The 13,780-nt window shown below is 36.1% G+C and overlaps 1 protein-coding gene across 6 annotated transcripts in view; it reads left to right on the top strand.

Moving 5' to 3' along the window:
- GRIK2 (glutamate ionotropic receptor kainate type subunit 2) overlaps nucleotides 1–13,218 on the top strand; it is a 407,838-nt gene extending 394,620 nt beyond the window's left edge. For 5 of the 6 annotated variants that reach the window (XM_061460224.1, XM_061460220.1, XM_061460221.1 and 2 more), the window contains 2 exons: nucleotides 6,169–6,346; nucleotides 12,395–12,547. In XM_061460224.1, the coding sequence (XP_061316208.1) occupies nucleotides 6,169–6,346; nucleotides 12,395–12,408 (192 nt within the window). In that variant the 3' untranslated portion in view covers nucleotides 12,409–12,547. Of the gene's footprint in view, nucleotides 1–6,168; nucleotides 6,347–12,394 lie in introns of all 6 variants that reach the window. The other variant, XM_061460222.1, reaches the window with a different exon arrangement.
- The last annotated feature ends 562 nt before the right edge of the window (nucleotides 13,219–13,780 follow it).

Below are 13,780 nucleotides of genomic sequence, written 5' to 3'. Positions count from 1 at the left end.
TGGCAAGTTTGTTTGAAAAATGAGTGTCCTAATTTACTAGGTATTTTCCAGAAGATCAAGATCTGATGGATATGAAAATAACAGTATATGGATTCAATTCCACTGTAATTCAAGATTCATTGAGCCAACAGCAGGTCAGAATTATGTCTGCTTGTGAAAAAAAAGATGTGCGGTTTACTAATTTTGAACTGTTTAGTACTTCAAATAATGTGAAATGAGACATATCAGTGTACCCTGTTTGTTTCACAAAGAGAGATTTGGCTATAGGCTTCTCATAATACAAAATACTAGATTAAATCTTAGAGTATACTAAAATAATAACACCAACAAAGTTTTTCTTACATAATCATAACCTAAACATCAGTTAAATAAGCCTTGATTGCTCCGATTGCCAATAATTCTGAATTTGCTGTCTACACCAAACACACATTTGAGTAATGTGATAATCTGGCAAGAACAACCCCATGTACCAGTACAAGTTGGGGGTTAACCTGCTGGACAGTAGTGAAGGGGAAAGGGACCTGGGGGTGGATAGGAGGGTGACCATGAGCCAGCAATGTGCCCTTGTGGCCAAGAAGGCCAGTGGCATCCTAGGGTGCATTAGAAAGGGTGTGGTTAGTAGGTCAAGAGAGGTTCTCCTCCCCCTCTACTCTGCCTTGGTGAGGCTGCATCTAGAATATTGTGTCCAGTTCTGGGCCCCACAGTTCAAGAAGGACAGGGAACTGCTTGAAAGAGTCAGCGCAGAGCCACAAAGATGATTAAGGGAGTGGAACATCTCCTGTATGAGGAGAGGCTGAGGGAGCTGGGTCTCTTTAGCTTGGAGAAGAGGAGACTGAGGGGTGACCTCATCAATGTTTACAAATATGTAAAGGGTGAGTGTCAGGATGATGGAGCTAAGTTTTTTCAGTGATGTCCAGTGATAGGACAAGGGGCAATGGGTGTAAACTGGAGCATAGGAGGTTCCATGTGAACATCAGGAAAAATTTCTTTATTGTGAGAGTGACAGATCACTGGAACAGGTTGCCCAGGGGGGCTGTGGAGTCTCCTACGTTGGAGATATTCAAGGCCTGCCTGGACAAGTTCCTGTGTGAGGTACTCTAGGTTACCCTGCTCTTGCAGGGGGGTTGATGATCTTTTGAGGTCCCTTCCAACCCTTAGGATTCTGTGTGTGATTCTGTGTGAGTATTTTGAGCTAAATAACCCCTATAAGCCTACCTAGTACATAGTTTCAGTGATTTTTTTCAGAGAAAGTATTGGGAAGGATAAAGCGTTGTGCTTGTGTAAAGCAGAATTTTGACTTTCTTGTTGACACAGAAGGAAGGGGTAGGACGAGATGGTGGGCCAGACTATCCTGACTGCATTCCTGCAAAGTAGCCACAAGGTGGTGCCTTCTAATTTCTCAGACGGAAATTTAATTGTTACTTTTTAATAGAATTTCACAATGATTAGCTTTTTTCATTTCAGCCTTTAGAAAATATTTTAGTCTTGTATTCTTTTCTATTGTTTATGATACAACCATCTAATTATGTCATCGGCTTGTAAACAAGTTATTAAGCAGACCTTTTTTATCTAGCTAATCTTGACAATAAATGCCCAGTCATTTGCATTTTATAATTGCTTCTGCTGGTGAATTACCTGCTCCTTGATTTTAACAAGCACTCAGAGAGCAGTGAATAAGCAATATTAGAAATAGAAGCCATTTAAAACAATTACTATGTCCTTTTTTTTTATTATTGATGTGCTTCAGTGTGTTATGGGTTTATGTTCATTTAAAGCATTAAATTTTGTATACCTCATATTATTACCATAATGACCATGGAAAACATTGACCTTGAAGACCATTAATATTTAGCATAATATATTGATGATTCTCAGTTTGAGAATTTATTGATCTTTCCTTCATTTTTGTGTTTGAGTTTGGGTTTGGGTTTTGTTGGGGTTTTTTTGAGACTTCTCTGAGATTATTTCCAGTTTGATACCACCTTCACATAGTGATTAGGTATAAGATATTACCATAAGCATCAGCTCTGTGGTAGAAACTGCATGTGCACTGCTGAAAACTTTAGGATGAAATTCACAGTATTGATGAAGGCAATGTCAAGAACATATAGAGTATTTCTTGGTGACACCCTTGCAAATGTTTGTCTTTGTACTTATCATGGTCATAGTTTCTTTGGAGAAGATGGCTTTGGCTTGAGAAGTTTTCTTGAAACCTAGTTTTATTAATGTAGTGGACCCACACCTTTCCCAAGAAGCAATGAGGGGCTAAGGGCTGCTTAGCTGAAAAAATCATGTATATGTCAACATATAGAGTTGACGCCACATCCTGATTGTGTTTCCCTCAAATATGGTTACTTCTTGATTTTTTTTTGGCATGAAACCATGCCAAGTGCAAGGTCCTACACCTGGGTCAGAGCAATCCCAGGTACAGCTACAGGTTGGGCAGAGAAGAGATTCAGAGCAGCCCTGTGGAGAAGGACTTGGGGGTGCTGGTTGATGAGAAAATGAACATGAGCCGGCAGTGTGCACTTGCAGCCCAGAAAGCCAACCGTATCCTGGGCTGCATCAAAAGGAGCATGACCAGCAGGTCGAAGGAGGTGATCCTGCCCCACTACTCTGCTCTTGTGAGACCTCACCTGGAGTATTGCGTACAGTTCTGGTGTCCTCAACATAAAAAGGACATGGAACTGTTGGAACAAGTCCAGAGGAGGGCCACGAGGATGGTCAGGGGACTGGGGCACCTCTGTATGAAGACAGGCTGAGGAAGTAGGGGCTGTTCAGCCTGGAGAAGAGAAGGCTGCGTGGAGACCTCATAGCAGCCTTCCAGTATCTGAAGGGGGCCTATAGGGATGCTGGGGAGGGACTCTTCATTAGAGACTGCAGTGATAGGACAAGGGGTAATGGGTTAAAACTTAAACAGAGGAAGCTTAGATGGGGTATAAGGAAATTCTTTCCTGTGAGGCCGGTGAGGCCCTGGAATAGGTTGCCCAGGGAGGTTGTGAATGCTCCATCCTTGGTAGTGTTCAAGACCAGGTTGGACGAGGCCTTGGGTGATATGATTTAGCGTGAGATGTCCCTCCCCATGGCAGGGGGGTTGGAACTAGATGTTCTTAAGGTCCTTTCCAACCCTAACTATTCTATGATACTATGATTCGATGATTCTAAGTTAGTGTAAATGCTAACATAAGTTCATTTGCCAAGGTCCTTCTACAATCTGTTTGCAACAGGATAAATTAATTTGTTGTGTCTTAGAATGCTGCTTTTTAGAATTGAGGTGAGCAATATGCATATATGTGACTTGTCCTATCTGGAATTTTCTTACAGCAAGACGTTAATCAGTAATGAAATATTGTGGGTGCTTCTTCATTAACAGGATATGTATTAATTCTTATCTTACAATGGAAACCAACATTACCATAATAATTAAATATGAGCAATGAAAATATTTTTAGGATCCATTCTTACTCTACCAGAATATTTTATGTTGGCTGTTTCTTTTCCAAATTTTACTAAATTAGTTTTCATTACAGTCTTTTTCATTACTTTGCAAAAAAATGCAGTTATGTCAGTGTTATTGGAATTCTGAGAATATTCCTGATGGCTTACTACTAAAAGCTTTTGCTGTTTGGGATAGTTTTGGAACAACCCCAAAATAAATCCCAGTTTAGTGATTTTTTTATTTTTTTTTTTTCCAGGGGAGGCAAGTTCAAAAGATTTTAAAGTTGAAAAGCCTGTTCCTCAGGCTACGATGAAAAAAAGAATGTGGGCATTCTTGGTAGATCAAAGTAAAAGCTTTGGGATTTGTATTCTAAGTAACTTTTATAAAATGTACAGTCAGTGATGTAGTCTGTATTGTTATGCCACATTTTGTAATGGAGTAACCTCAGAATTTTTAATATTAGCTGGGAAAAGGAGCAGCAGCTGTGACAGCTCATAAAAGGAAATGTTTCTCCAGCTTTAGCACATTGCATTTTGCAGTTATGCAGCTGTAAAATTGTGAATTTCTATCATCCTGTACTCCCTTGAGCACTCTATGTGGATGTACAGACTTGTATGGCTAATTTGTGTGTGTGTGTGTAAGTGTACAGAGTACTTGAGGTATTAATTATAATTAAATGCCCTCTTGGAAACCACCTAACTACATATTAGAGGACATTCTTTAATGGAAGAAACTGTTAAAAAAAAAAAAAATATCTGGAAAAAAAAAAACAACCAAAAAAATACCCAAACAAAAAACCAAACCAAACCAAATCAAATCAAAAAACCCAAAGAAAGCTCCACCAAAACAAACTTCACAAACCTACAAATACATCCATCATTCACAGGAAAAAAAATGATGAAAACACAAAAATGGAAAAGGTGAAAAGTTGAAAAAAAGCAATCTGTGGTGTTTAAAAAAATCATTTGCAACAATAAAACATTGAAAACAAGATCTCTATTTTGATATTTGATTTCATCGCAACCAATATCTATTTGGTAATGAACTTTGTTTCTGAAGTACTTTTAATATCTTAAGATTTATCATTAAAGAAAAAATAGAAAGATTAGAAATGTATGTAAAACTGACTCATTTCACAAGTACAAATGTAAGAATGCGATTTCAGGAGGCTCACTATAGCTTCATGAATATTAATCCTCTGGAAAAAAAAAAAGAAAAGATTTCATTCTCAAGAAAAAAAAAGAAGTCAGATTACAGAATGTTCATGTCTCTCTAATAATTTTTTATTGGATTCCCCTATATAATTCTTTAACATATGGTATATACAGGTATTCTAACACGTAAATATTAACCTTTGCATTTTTATCTAATCAGCTATACTATAGCTAAGTATAGTAGTAAACACAATTTACTCCATGTGATTTTATTACTTTGAGTTTTGTATAAACCAGCAAAGTAATAACAAGCACTTTCAGCTGCCTTTTAGCTTGAGAAAATATTGAAGACTGACAGATATTACGGAGAAACCAATGCTAACCATTCTGCTACTATGTAGTGTGATAGGACTATAATAGTGTTTCCAAAAGTCTAGAAACTGTTGACATTAATTTAATACTAATAGTCTCTCTCTGTTCAATATGATTTGAGGCCATGTCAACTTTTATATTAAGTTTATGCTATCACACTGAACTATAAAACTGGTACAACTATATATAAATAATGTACAGTGGACTTGAGCTCAGCAAACTATAAAAAGCTGTTTAGATATAGCTGAACTCAGGTAAGACAGGTTTTATATATTTTCTAAAATGAATCTGTAGGGTGGAATATTTATTTTCAAATAAAAATATACGGTGTTATATGTAGTATTTTAATCCAGATAGATTCACACTACACAGGATTAATTACACATCATCATCACTTCCTTTCACCATGCCTGTAGATCAACAAACCCAATCCTCCTTGGACAATCAGAGAATTAATTTAGATTTAGGATCAAAAATGATTTAACAGATGAATGAACTTTTACATCCAGTGGCTGAGAGATCAAGACCTCAGGTCACTGATTTTAGTACAATCAGGATAATTTCTGCTGAAATGCAGCAAGATACCCTGCACAGCTGTGATTGCAACACAAAGAACCATTAAAATATTGCATTGGACAACATACTGAATCACACAGGCAGTACCATATGTTGTTATTTATTTGCTCAGCGGCAGCTACATGGCTGAAGTAATGTGAATTGCTATCAGCACTTATTAAACACCTGGCAGCCATTTGTAGCCATTGTCAAGGGGCAATGGACTGCAGTAGTGTGTCCTGGAGGAAGCTGGGGTGACGAGTTTAGTGCTGGTAGAAATTATTACCACTGACTGAATCATAGGTGACAAATAGTACTTAGCACCACTGATCCAGTTTGAAAATTCAGAAACAGATTTAGGAATCTAGAGGAATCTTGAGACTGTAAGCCTCTTTCACAAGAGGTGGAATGGAATGATACGTAGATAAACTGAATAAGAGGATAGACATTATCTTCTGAATGCTTCTCTTGTCCAACATAGCACCTAAACTCCCCAGGATTAAGGTGCCACCATACCCCTATTTCAGCCAGGTCCTGGAAGCACAAAATGATTGCACCATCCTTCTCTCACTGTCCTGGAGAGTAGGGCTGTTGTATCATTTGTGTGCCGATGACACCACAGCCCAAATTATTTCATTATCTCCTCAGTGGCCTCATATACATGTTGAAAGGAGAGATGACAGGATGAAACCTTGTGGAATCCTTCATGAGAAAGTGCCCTCGGGGCTGATGAGCAATTGTCCTATGACATCCTCTGGGATTTCTCTGAGAGGAAAGAGTGGAACCACACAAATGCAATTCCATCTGCCCCAGCCTAGGTCCACAGGTGAGTCAGAAAAACATCACAGTCAGTGAAATGGCCAGAAAGGCTGCTGACAAAGCTAAACAATGCCACCTTTGAAAAAGGTTTCTGCACTGATAGGAGCTCCCCATCAGCCATAGGGAACTAGTGTAGCTGTCAGGATTCATTCAGACTGGAACCAGGTTAAACAGTTTCAGAAGACTTTAAACGGATTCAGAGTTGCTTCACCAGAAGTCTCTGTCATCCACCCAGAGTACATTTTGTTTTGTCAGGAAATAAATTTTAGAATTTGAGAGTGGCTGAATTGGTGTTTTTGGATACTAATTATTTAAGGCAAGCTCGGATCTTATCGTCCCAGTGGGAGACACTAACAACATCTGCTAGAAGTGGCCTGCAATGAGGTTCTGTATGTCATCTAAGTTCACTGCACAGCTCTAAAACCCAGTGAGCACTTCAACCTGCAGAAGATTATTTCAGTGTTGTTTTGTCAAAGGAAGGGTCAGTATCATCAGATGCTTGTTGATCCTCTTTATGAAATAGATAGAAAAGTCCTTGAAAAAATCAACATTCAATTCAGTTAGAGAGTGAAACACCTCATGTTTCACCAAGCTGTAAGGAAAGACTCTACTGGTCTTAACTTTGTATGGTTGACTTATAGTGGAAGAAAAGCTTAGTTTATGAAAAAAAAAAAATCATTTTGCTTGATATTAGTGTCTTTATTTAAGTAGGCAATGAAATCTCCCATACATTTTGGAATTAAAAAGTTATTTTAAAAATAAGTTTCTAAAATAGCTGCTCATTCTATTTCTACCAAAAAAGCAATAATTGCTAAATCTGTAATTGAAAATATGTTGGTGATATGTTCTGCTATTTAATGTGAAATTAGACTGTGGTGTACTTATGCATTATACTTGGTATGGATTGAAAATGTACTACATCAGAAAAGTGTGGGAAATTGTTTTTAATGTAACCATATTATGTGTATAGATATATATGTGTATATATGATTTCTGTTTTTCTGAGGTTATTTTCATTCCATCAATTGATCAGCTCTTTATGATCCTAAATCAACATTTTGCTAGGATCCATGAGGGTGTCCAGGGGGTTTAAGACCAACAGGTTTTTCATATACACATTCAAAACCCCTGGAGGAGTGGCATGTAATGGCAGAAACTGATTAGGAGGGCTGGTCAGGTTAGGGCTGTACATTCGTTCTCATTAACTTCAAGAGGATGAAAACCAGTTTAACTGATATATCTTACTAGATGCTACAACACTGATGCATAATACAAGAAGGCAATGAAGGATTACTGCTGTTACTGCTTTAAGAAAATTAAACAAGGCTACAGATAATATCTGACACACAAGACTGGAAGTAATGAACTTTTGAGTAAATCTTGCATTCTTATTGAATATTGACAGTCAGCTTTATATTAAGTTCATAAAATGTGAGAAAATATAAATCAGCAACTGATCGAAGATTTTTATATTTAAAACACATTGAATAGTATTCACTTAAATCAAAATGCTGAGTGGTGCAGGCATGTCATTCCTGTCTTCTTGTTGCTCTTTTTAGGCTGATAATAGCAAAATCTGTGGTAGTAGTCTCACAATTATGTGTCTAATGAATGCTAATACAATTTCTAATTACGTTTCTGATTTCATGTAACACAATATAATGAAAACAGTTTAAATATTGTGTATCTTTCATATCAATACATACATGCAGAGGTACATTTTTTCTCAGAAGGTAAAACCATACACAAGCTGTCTAAATAGATTACGAACAGTGGTAATGCTTAGCAAAATTATCATCTTGATTCTACATGATTTGAGAGCTGTCAGCTGAGGCAAATAATTAAAGAGGTATCAGTTGCTTCTTTATTGTCCTTAAGGAGATGAGCTTTTCAAAATTGCTCTGTGTTAAAAGGTTAAGAAATGCAGTTCTGATTAAAATTTTTTTAGAACACTTGAACTCCCCACTCAGAATTGCAACTTTATTTAAACATTTTGTAGTAATTTGTTGCAACCAAATAGTTGCATTTATTTGCATTATTGTTTAGAGAACTGTATGCCTTTCTTCAACTTTTCTACTATTTGATTATATTTAAGATGACTTGAAGGCAATATTTACTTTCTGGTAACATTTCAGGAGAAAACTTGCAATTTTGTAAGGGTGGGTGAAAAATCAATTATAAATGATGTTTCCATAACATGCCTGAAGTGTGGAAGGTAAGTTGGGGCAAAAGGTTATTTTCTTTGAATTAAGCAGTCATATGTAATATGTACTAAAAGTGCTCTATTTCATGATAGACAACAGTTTTGAGATAGAGTCAGTATGTTCTGTAAACATTTTACTCTTTTTCCCCAAAAATCTGAATGGTCAATTGAATTCAGGATCAAGACATTGGGTTGTATTTTCTAAAATAGTATCTGAAAATGTCATTTATCTGTCACAAAAAATGTGTCGCAAAAAAAATCATGTCTTATTATTCCAAAGCAGTAAAAGAGCACAAAGTCTAACTCTACAGAAAATGGAGTCTGCACACTTATTGGAATAGAAAACAGGCAATAAAAGAATTCCTATTAAATAAAGGTCAAACATAAATTAATCCTTTGTAAACCTTTTTTTGAACATGATTTTCTATCAATATGTGAGAAAATTCTTCCTTATATTTCTCAGATACAAGGCAAAGAAGAATAAGCATCCACGCCGTGAGCTTTTATATAACCTTGAATTAATCTTTTTAAAATACGTAACTATTTCAGTGACTGAAATCGCGGGGCAAGAGGGAAAGTAATATTGCTCCTATTCAGTGATCAGTTGCCAAAACAATGGTACTGTCTGGGAGCTGATACTGTTTATAGTTTTCAGACATTTGATATTTTAAAAGACATAGCAGACATGTAAAACTTAGTAAATGAAGTAATTAAATAATGTTTTTAATACCATATATGCAGATAAGTTCCCATGAACTTAATTTATGCAAAATAACTTCAAAACACAAAGTGAATGAATTTTCTAGATAAAATAGCTATCTGAAAATTTTGTTAATTGCCTTTTTAATATTGTCAGTCTTGCCAACGTTTCTCATTTAATAAGTTTTCAGATCAAGGTAACATTCTTAGATAAAATGTGTTGGCAAGTTTCATGAAATCTCATTTGAACGGTATTTCAGAAAGTTGGCATCGAGTGCATGTGTCTTCTTACCTCTTGACTATTGATTGTAATCCTGTTTCTACTGATATTACCTAAAAATTTATACCCTCTTATAAGCGTTTGCAAATCTTTGCAAAGGTTTTGGTGGATTAATGCATCTTGAAAAGGAGTCACTCTGTTTTGGCACTTGTGTTGGATGTTTTGGCAAAGAAAGGGACACAATCTTGAAAATTTTAAAGTGCTAATGTACCATATCTAAATTTAGATGGTTTCTGTTTCTCAGAATATTTCACTTAGATCTTTGTTCCAGAGGTGAGAGCCAAGTAATGTCTGGAGGTGGTGTAAGGCTGAGAGTTGCAGCATTTACTTCTTAGTGGATTCCCTGTGAAATTCCAGAGCTATGTACTAGGTTCCCCACATAGTGAAAATGCCAAGATATGCAAGCATTAGCAATTTAGCCTCTAATCCATTAGGGAATATTAAATTAAATTGTACCCTTTGGAAAGATTTGGGGGTTAATTGCAGATTTGTAATCATAACTGCAGTTCTGATGTTAAGTAAAAGCACTTTCTAAAAAAAAAAAAGAGAAGGTCTAAGAAGGTCTAAGTGAGTGTTTTCCTTCAAAGTACAGCTGGATAAGAAGTAGGTACAGCTTCCTGCTTTCAACACAGTGTTAAGCAAAGATACCTTATGCATGAATATCTGACATATTACATCTCAGACCATTCAATTAGAAATTTTAGCCCTCTCATTCAAAAAGCTATAAATTCTGTCTTGAATGTCAACCCAGTCACTGGGACATCTTTAAAAGCTATTGTTAATGTGCGTCCATTGAAGAAGTCACTCCAGCTAGAAATGCCTGCCAGAAATTATAATTCTTTAATTGAAATTTGGCCTCCGAAGGTCTTGCGCTTGACTATCCTCTCTTTTGTACTAAAATCTTAAACATTTCCTAGTTGTAGATGTCATTTCTTTATTTCAGACTTAAAGGAATGTTTGAAATGAAGGGTATCACAGCCAAAGATTACCTTTTCCTTCCACCTGCCAATTCCCTTATTCACGGAAAGGATAAGGAAAAAAGGCGTTTGTTCAGGATTTGGGGGATTCAGATTCAGTTCTAACCTGTGGCTGAGACAGCTCATGTTTGCACTCTTCTATTTACAGAATTTTACATTAAAATGTTGAATTCATCACTGAAGCAGTAACTACCACTGAAGCCTTTCCTTGTGTGCTCTAATCTGTAACGTACAGAAAAAGCCCATGTTCTCTTCTCTCTCCCTTTCTCCTGCTCTACCTGTTTACCAGTTCTGTACCAAGTGGAACAGCATCAGTAGGTGGAAATCCAAGTGTTTTTACCTTGAAATGGCCTAATGTTTTTATGTTGCAGCCATTTGATGAGCATTGAAGCTTAAAGCTCCTTCAGCAGAATACACTATTGAAAGACACACATGGAAAACTTGAGTGTGAATTCTCTGAATTCTGACTGGATCCAAGATTAAGCCAAGCACCAATGTGCTTAGCAGAATTTCTACTTACTACCACCAAATGACATATCTATAAAATTTAATGTGGAAAACTGAGTGCCTTACTGCTCAGAGTGCCTTCAGCCCTGGAAGGTTTATGAAAACCTGAATGCAGGTTTTGATAAACAGTTTCAATTTAGGTTCCCAAAGAGCTAGGCAGGGTGAGGTACTTAAATATTTCTGGATCTCATCTCCAAACTTGAGGTTTGTGTTAATAACGGTGATGTAACAGTTTACAGATAAAACAGAGTTCTTGATTTAGGAAATAAATCAGGCAATTATATATCGACTGATGATCTATTGCTAATCACACAAAATCTAACATTTATCAAGAAATATTTTCAGTAATCTAGGTTCTATGATCATCTCCTTCTCCTCATTAGTTACTAAGAAAGCAAAACGCAAAGGGCTACATTATACCTCAAATTTGCTTTGTGTGAGAGCAATTGTCAGAGTCTTGGTCTCTGGGATGTGTTATTCAGTTAATAAATTTCTGCATTAGATAGAAAATGTTGAAGTATATGATAAAAATTGTTAATTCACATATCCCAAAACTGAGACTCTTCTTCCTTCCTTCCATATTTCATCCATACTCCAATTCTCACACTGAGGAGAAGCTAGCTTGCTCAGCACCCTATTAGCAGTTGAGAATTAAGTCAGATTGAAGGACTAAGGGAGATTTTATTTTACTTTTCAAATTTACTTCACTGAAAAATGAAAAAAATGGTTCTGAGGACCTAGATTTCAGTGAAAACATGCTAAAATTTTCCAATAATATGCATAAAAAGAGATGAACTTTTTTTCAAATATACACTCCTGAAATGATATTCCATAACGAAAGAAGTGTTTCAGTACAGGAGATGTTAAAAATAATGGACTTGATGATAGTTTTCAGCAATTTGGACTGCATTTTAACCATATTTAAGCATTAATTTAGGTAAACATCCTATACTAAGGCTTGTTGTTTTGTTGAGGAACAGCTATTTAAATCATATAGAAATTAAGTTATTACTTTTAAATATGAGAAAGAAGATCTTACAGAATACCTAATATATATTGCATTCAGATTCTATCCTCTAAGTCTAAGCTATGTTAACAGTTTGTTTGATTTTTTTGAATGTATCATATGCATCTATAGTCAGTAGCTGACAGACAAATAATTGGAGGTGATTTATTCACTGAGTCATCACAGCTTGATAAGTCATTTCCATTATTATGCAATGAATATTTAAAAGACAGAAATTTGCTATGAGCTCCAGACTGAGACAAAGGAAACCTATAGGACTGACAAGGCTATGCCAATAAAGTGAATCTACTTCTAGATATTATTGCTAGACATTTCTCACTGATTTTTTTTTTTTTCTTTTCTTCCTCTATTTCCCTCTGTAGAGGTCCTTCTGTAGTGCCATGATAGAGGAGCTAAGGATGTCTCTGAAGTGTCAGCGTCGATTAAAACACAAGCCACAGGCCCCAGTTATTGTGAAAACAGAAGAAGTTATCAACATGCACACATTTAATGACAGAAGATTGCCGGGTAAAGAAACCATGGCATAGAGCTGGGAAGCCAAATCCCCCAAGCACAAACTGTCATCTTTTTTCAAAACAACCTTGCAAGAATGTTTCCTGTGGAAATATGCAACCTGTGCAAAATAAATGAGTTACCTCATGCCGCTGTGTCTATGAACTAGAGACTCTGTGATTTCAGCAGTTGCAATGGCCAGACTCGAATCACAAGCATCATGGATCAATCAAGTTATGCGGGGTTACACTGTTCGTCATGGGTTTCCACCATTCTGAATGAATGAATGTTCCATGTGAGTTTTGTGGCTGGTTTCAAATGCAGTCTCAGTGAGAAATTACAGGTTCCTTTTGAAGTTCAACGGTTGCCAGGAGATGGAAAATAAATGTCCAAGATGATACTAACCATGGAAGGAGTTTAGTAAGCATAATATGTCAGAACTGTAATGGAACAAGAAACCATATGTTCTTCTGAATTTCCAAGCATAGAAGAGTTGGTGACTGCTGGTAGACTGAAACTACCATCTGGACAGGCAATATGAGCTTCCTGGATGGGAGAAATGTTAAAGCGAAGAAAATGAATCCCATGATTAGAAGGATAGATATGAGGTGCTCACCTACTTTTTGGACTGTCTGTGTCACTGAATTAAGTAAATAAATAATAATTAAAAAAATAAATCAGTAACTTAAATTTACCTGGGCTGGAACTTTAATCTAAAAAAAAACCAAAACAAAAAAACCCACCAAAATAAAAAAAAAAGCAACAAATGAAGAAAAAATTCCATAATTTTGATCCAAGTTTTAGATGAATGAAAATTTCCTTGGTACAAAGGAATGTATTTTACAACCTTTAGATATAAATGATTACTTTTTTTTCTTTAATTGTGAAAAGAGGGAGGGGGTGGGAATCACTGTATTTCACACGTAGAGGGCTTGCATTTTAGCTTGAATGGGTTTTGAAACCCTTGTTCCTGCTTCAAATTGAACTCAATGGAGCCTGAAGAATTCTCACTAATATTGGAAGTAGTGAGTCACCTAAAAGAAGTGAATGGGGAGAACTTTAAAGAGGACTGCATTTTTCAATACAGTCACAGTACTAAATGAACAAAATTCTTGAGCAGGTTTTTTTTTTTTCGAAAAAAAAAAAAATGTTCAGGTTTCTGTGGAAATGCAAGATTTCTATGAAAATAGTTTTTGTATGGAAATTTTTGTAATACTTTTTATCAACAAAATAAGAACATGTCTTTCTGTCAGGGG

The sequence above is a fragment of the Pezoporus flaviventris genome, unplaced genomic scaffold, assembly GCF_033815535.1.
Source record: "Pezoporus flaviventris isolate CSIRO_AGI_PZ_B2104156 unplaced genomic scaffold, CSIRO_AGI_Pfla_v1 ptg000031l, whole genome shotgun sequence".
NCBI lineage: Eukaryota > Metazoa > Chordata > Aves > Psittaciformes > Psittacidae > Pezoporus > Pezoporus flaviventris.
Note: the sequence above shows the minus strand (reverse complement) of the source record. Positions and strands in the feature narration are given on the sequence as shown.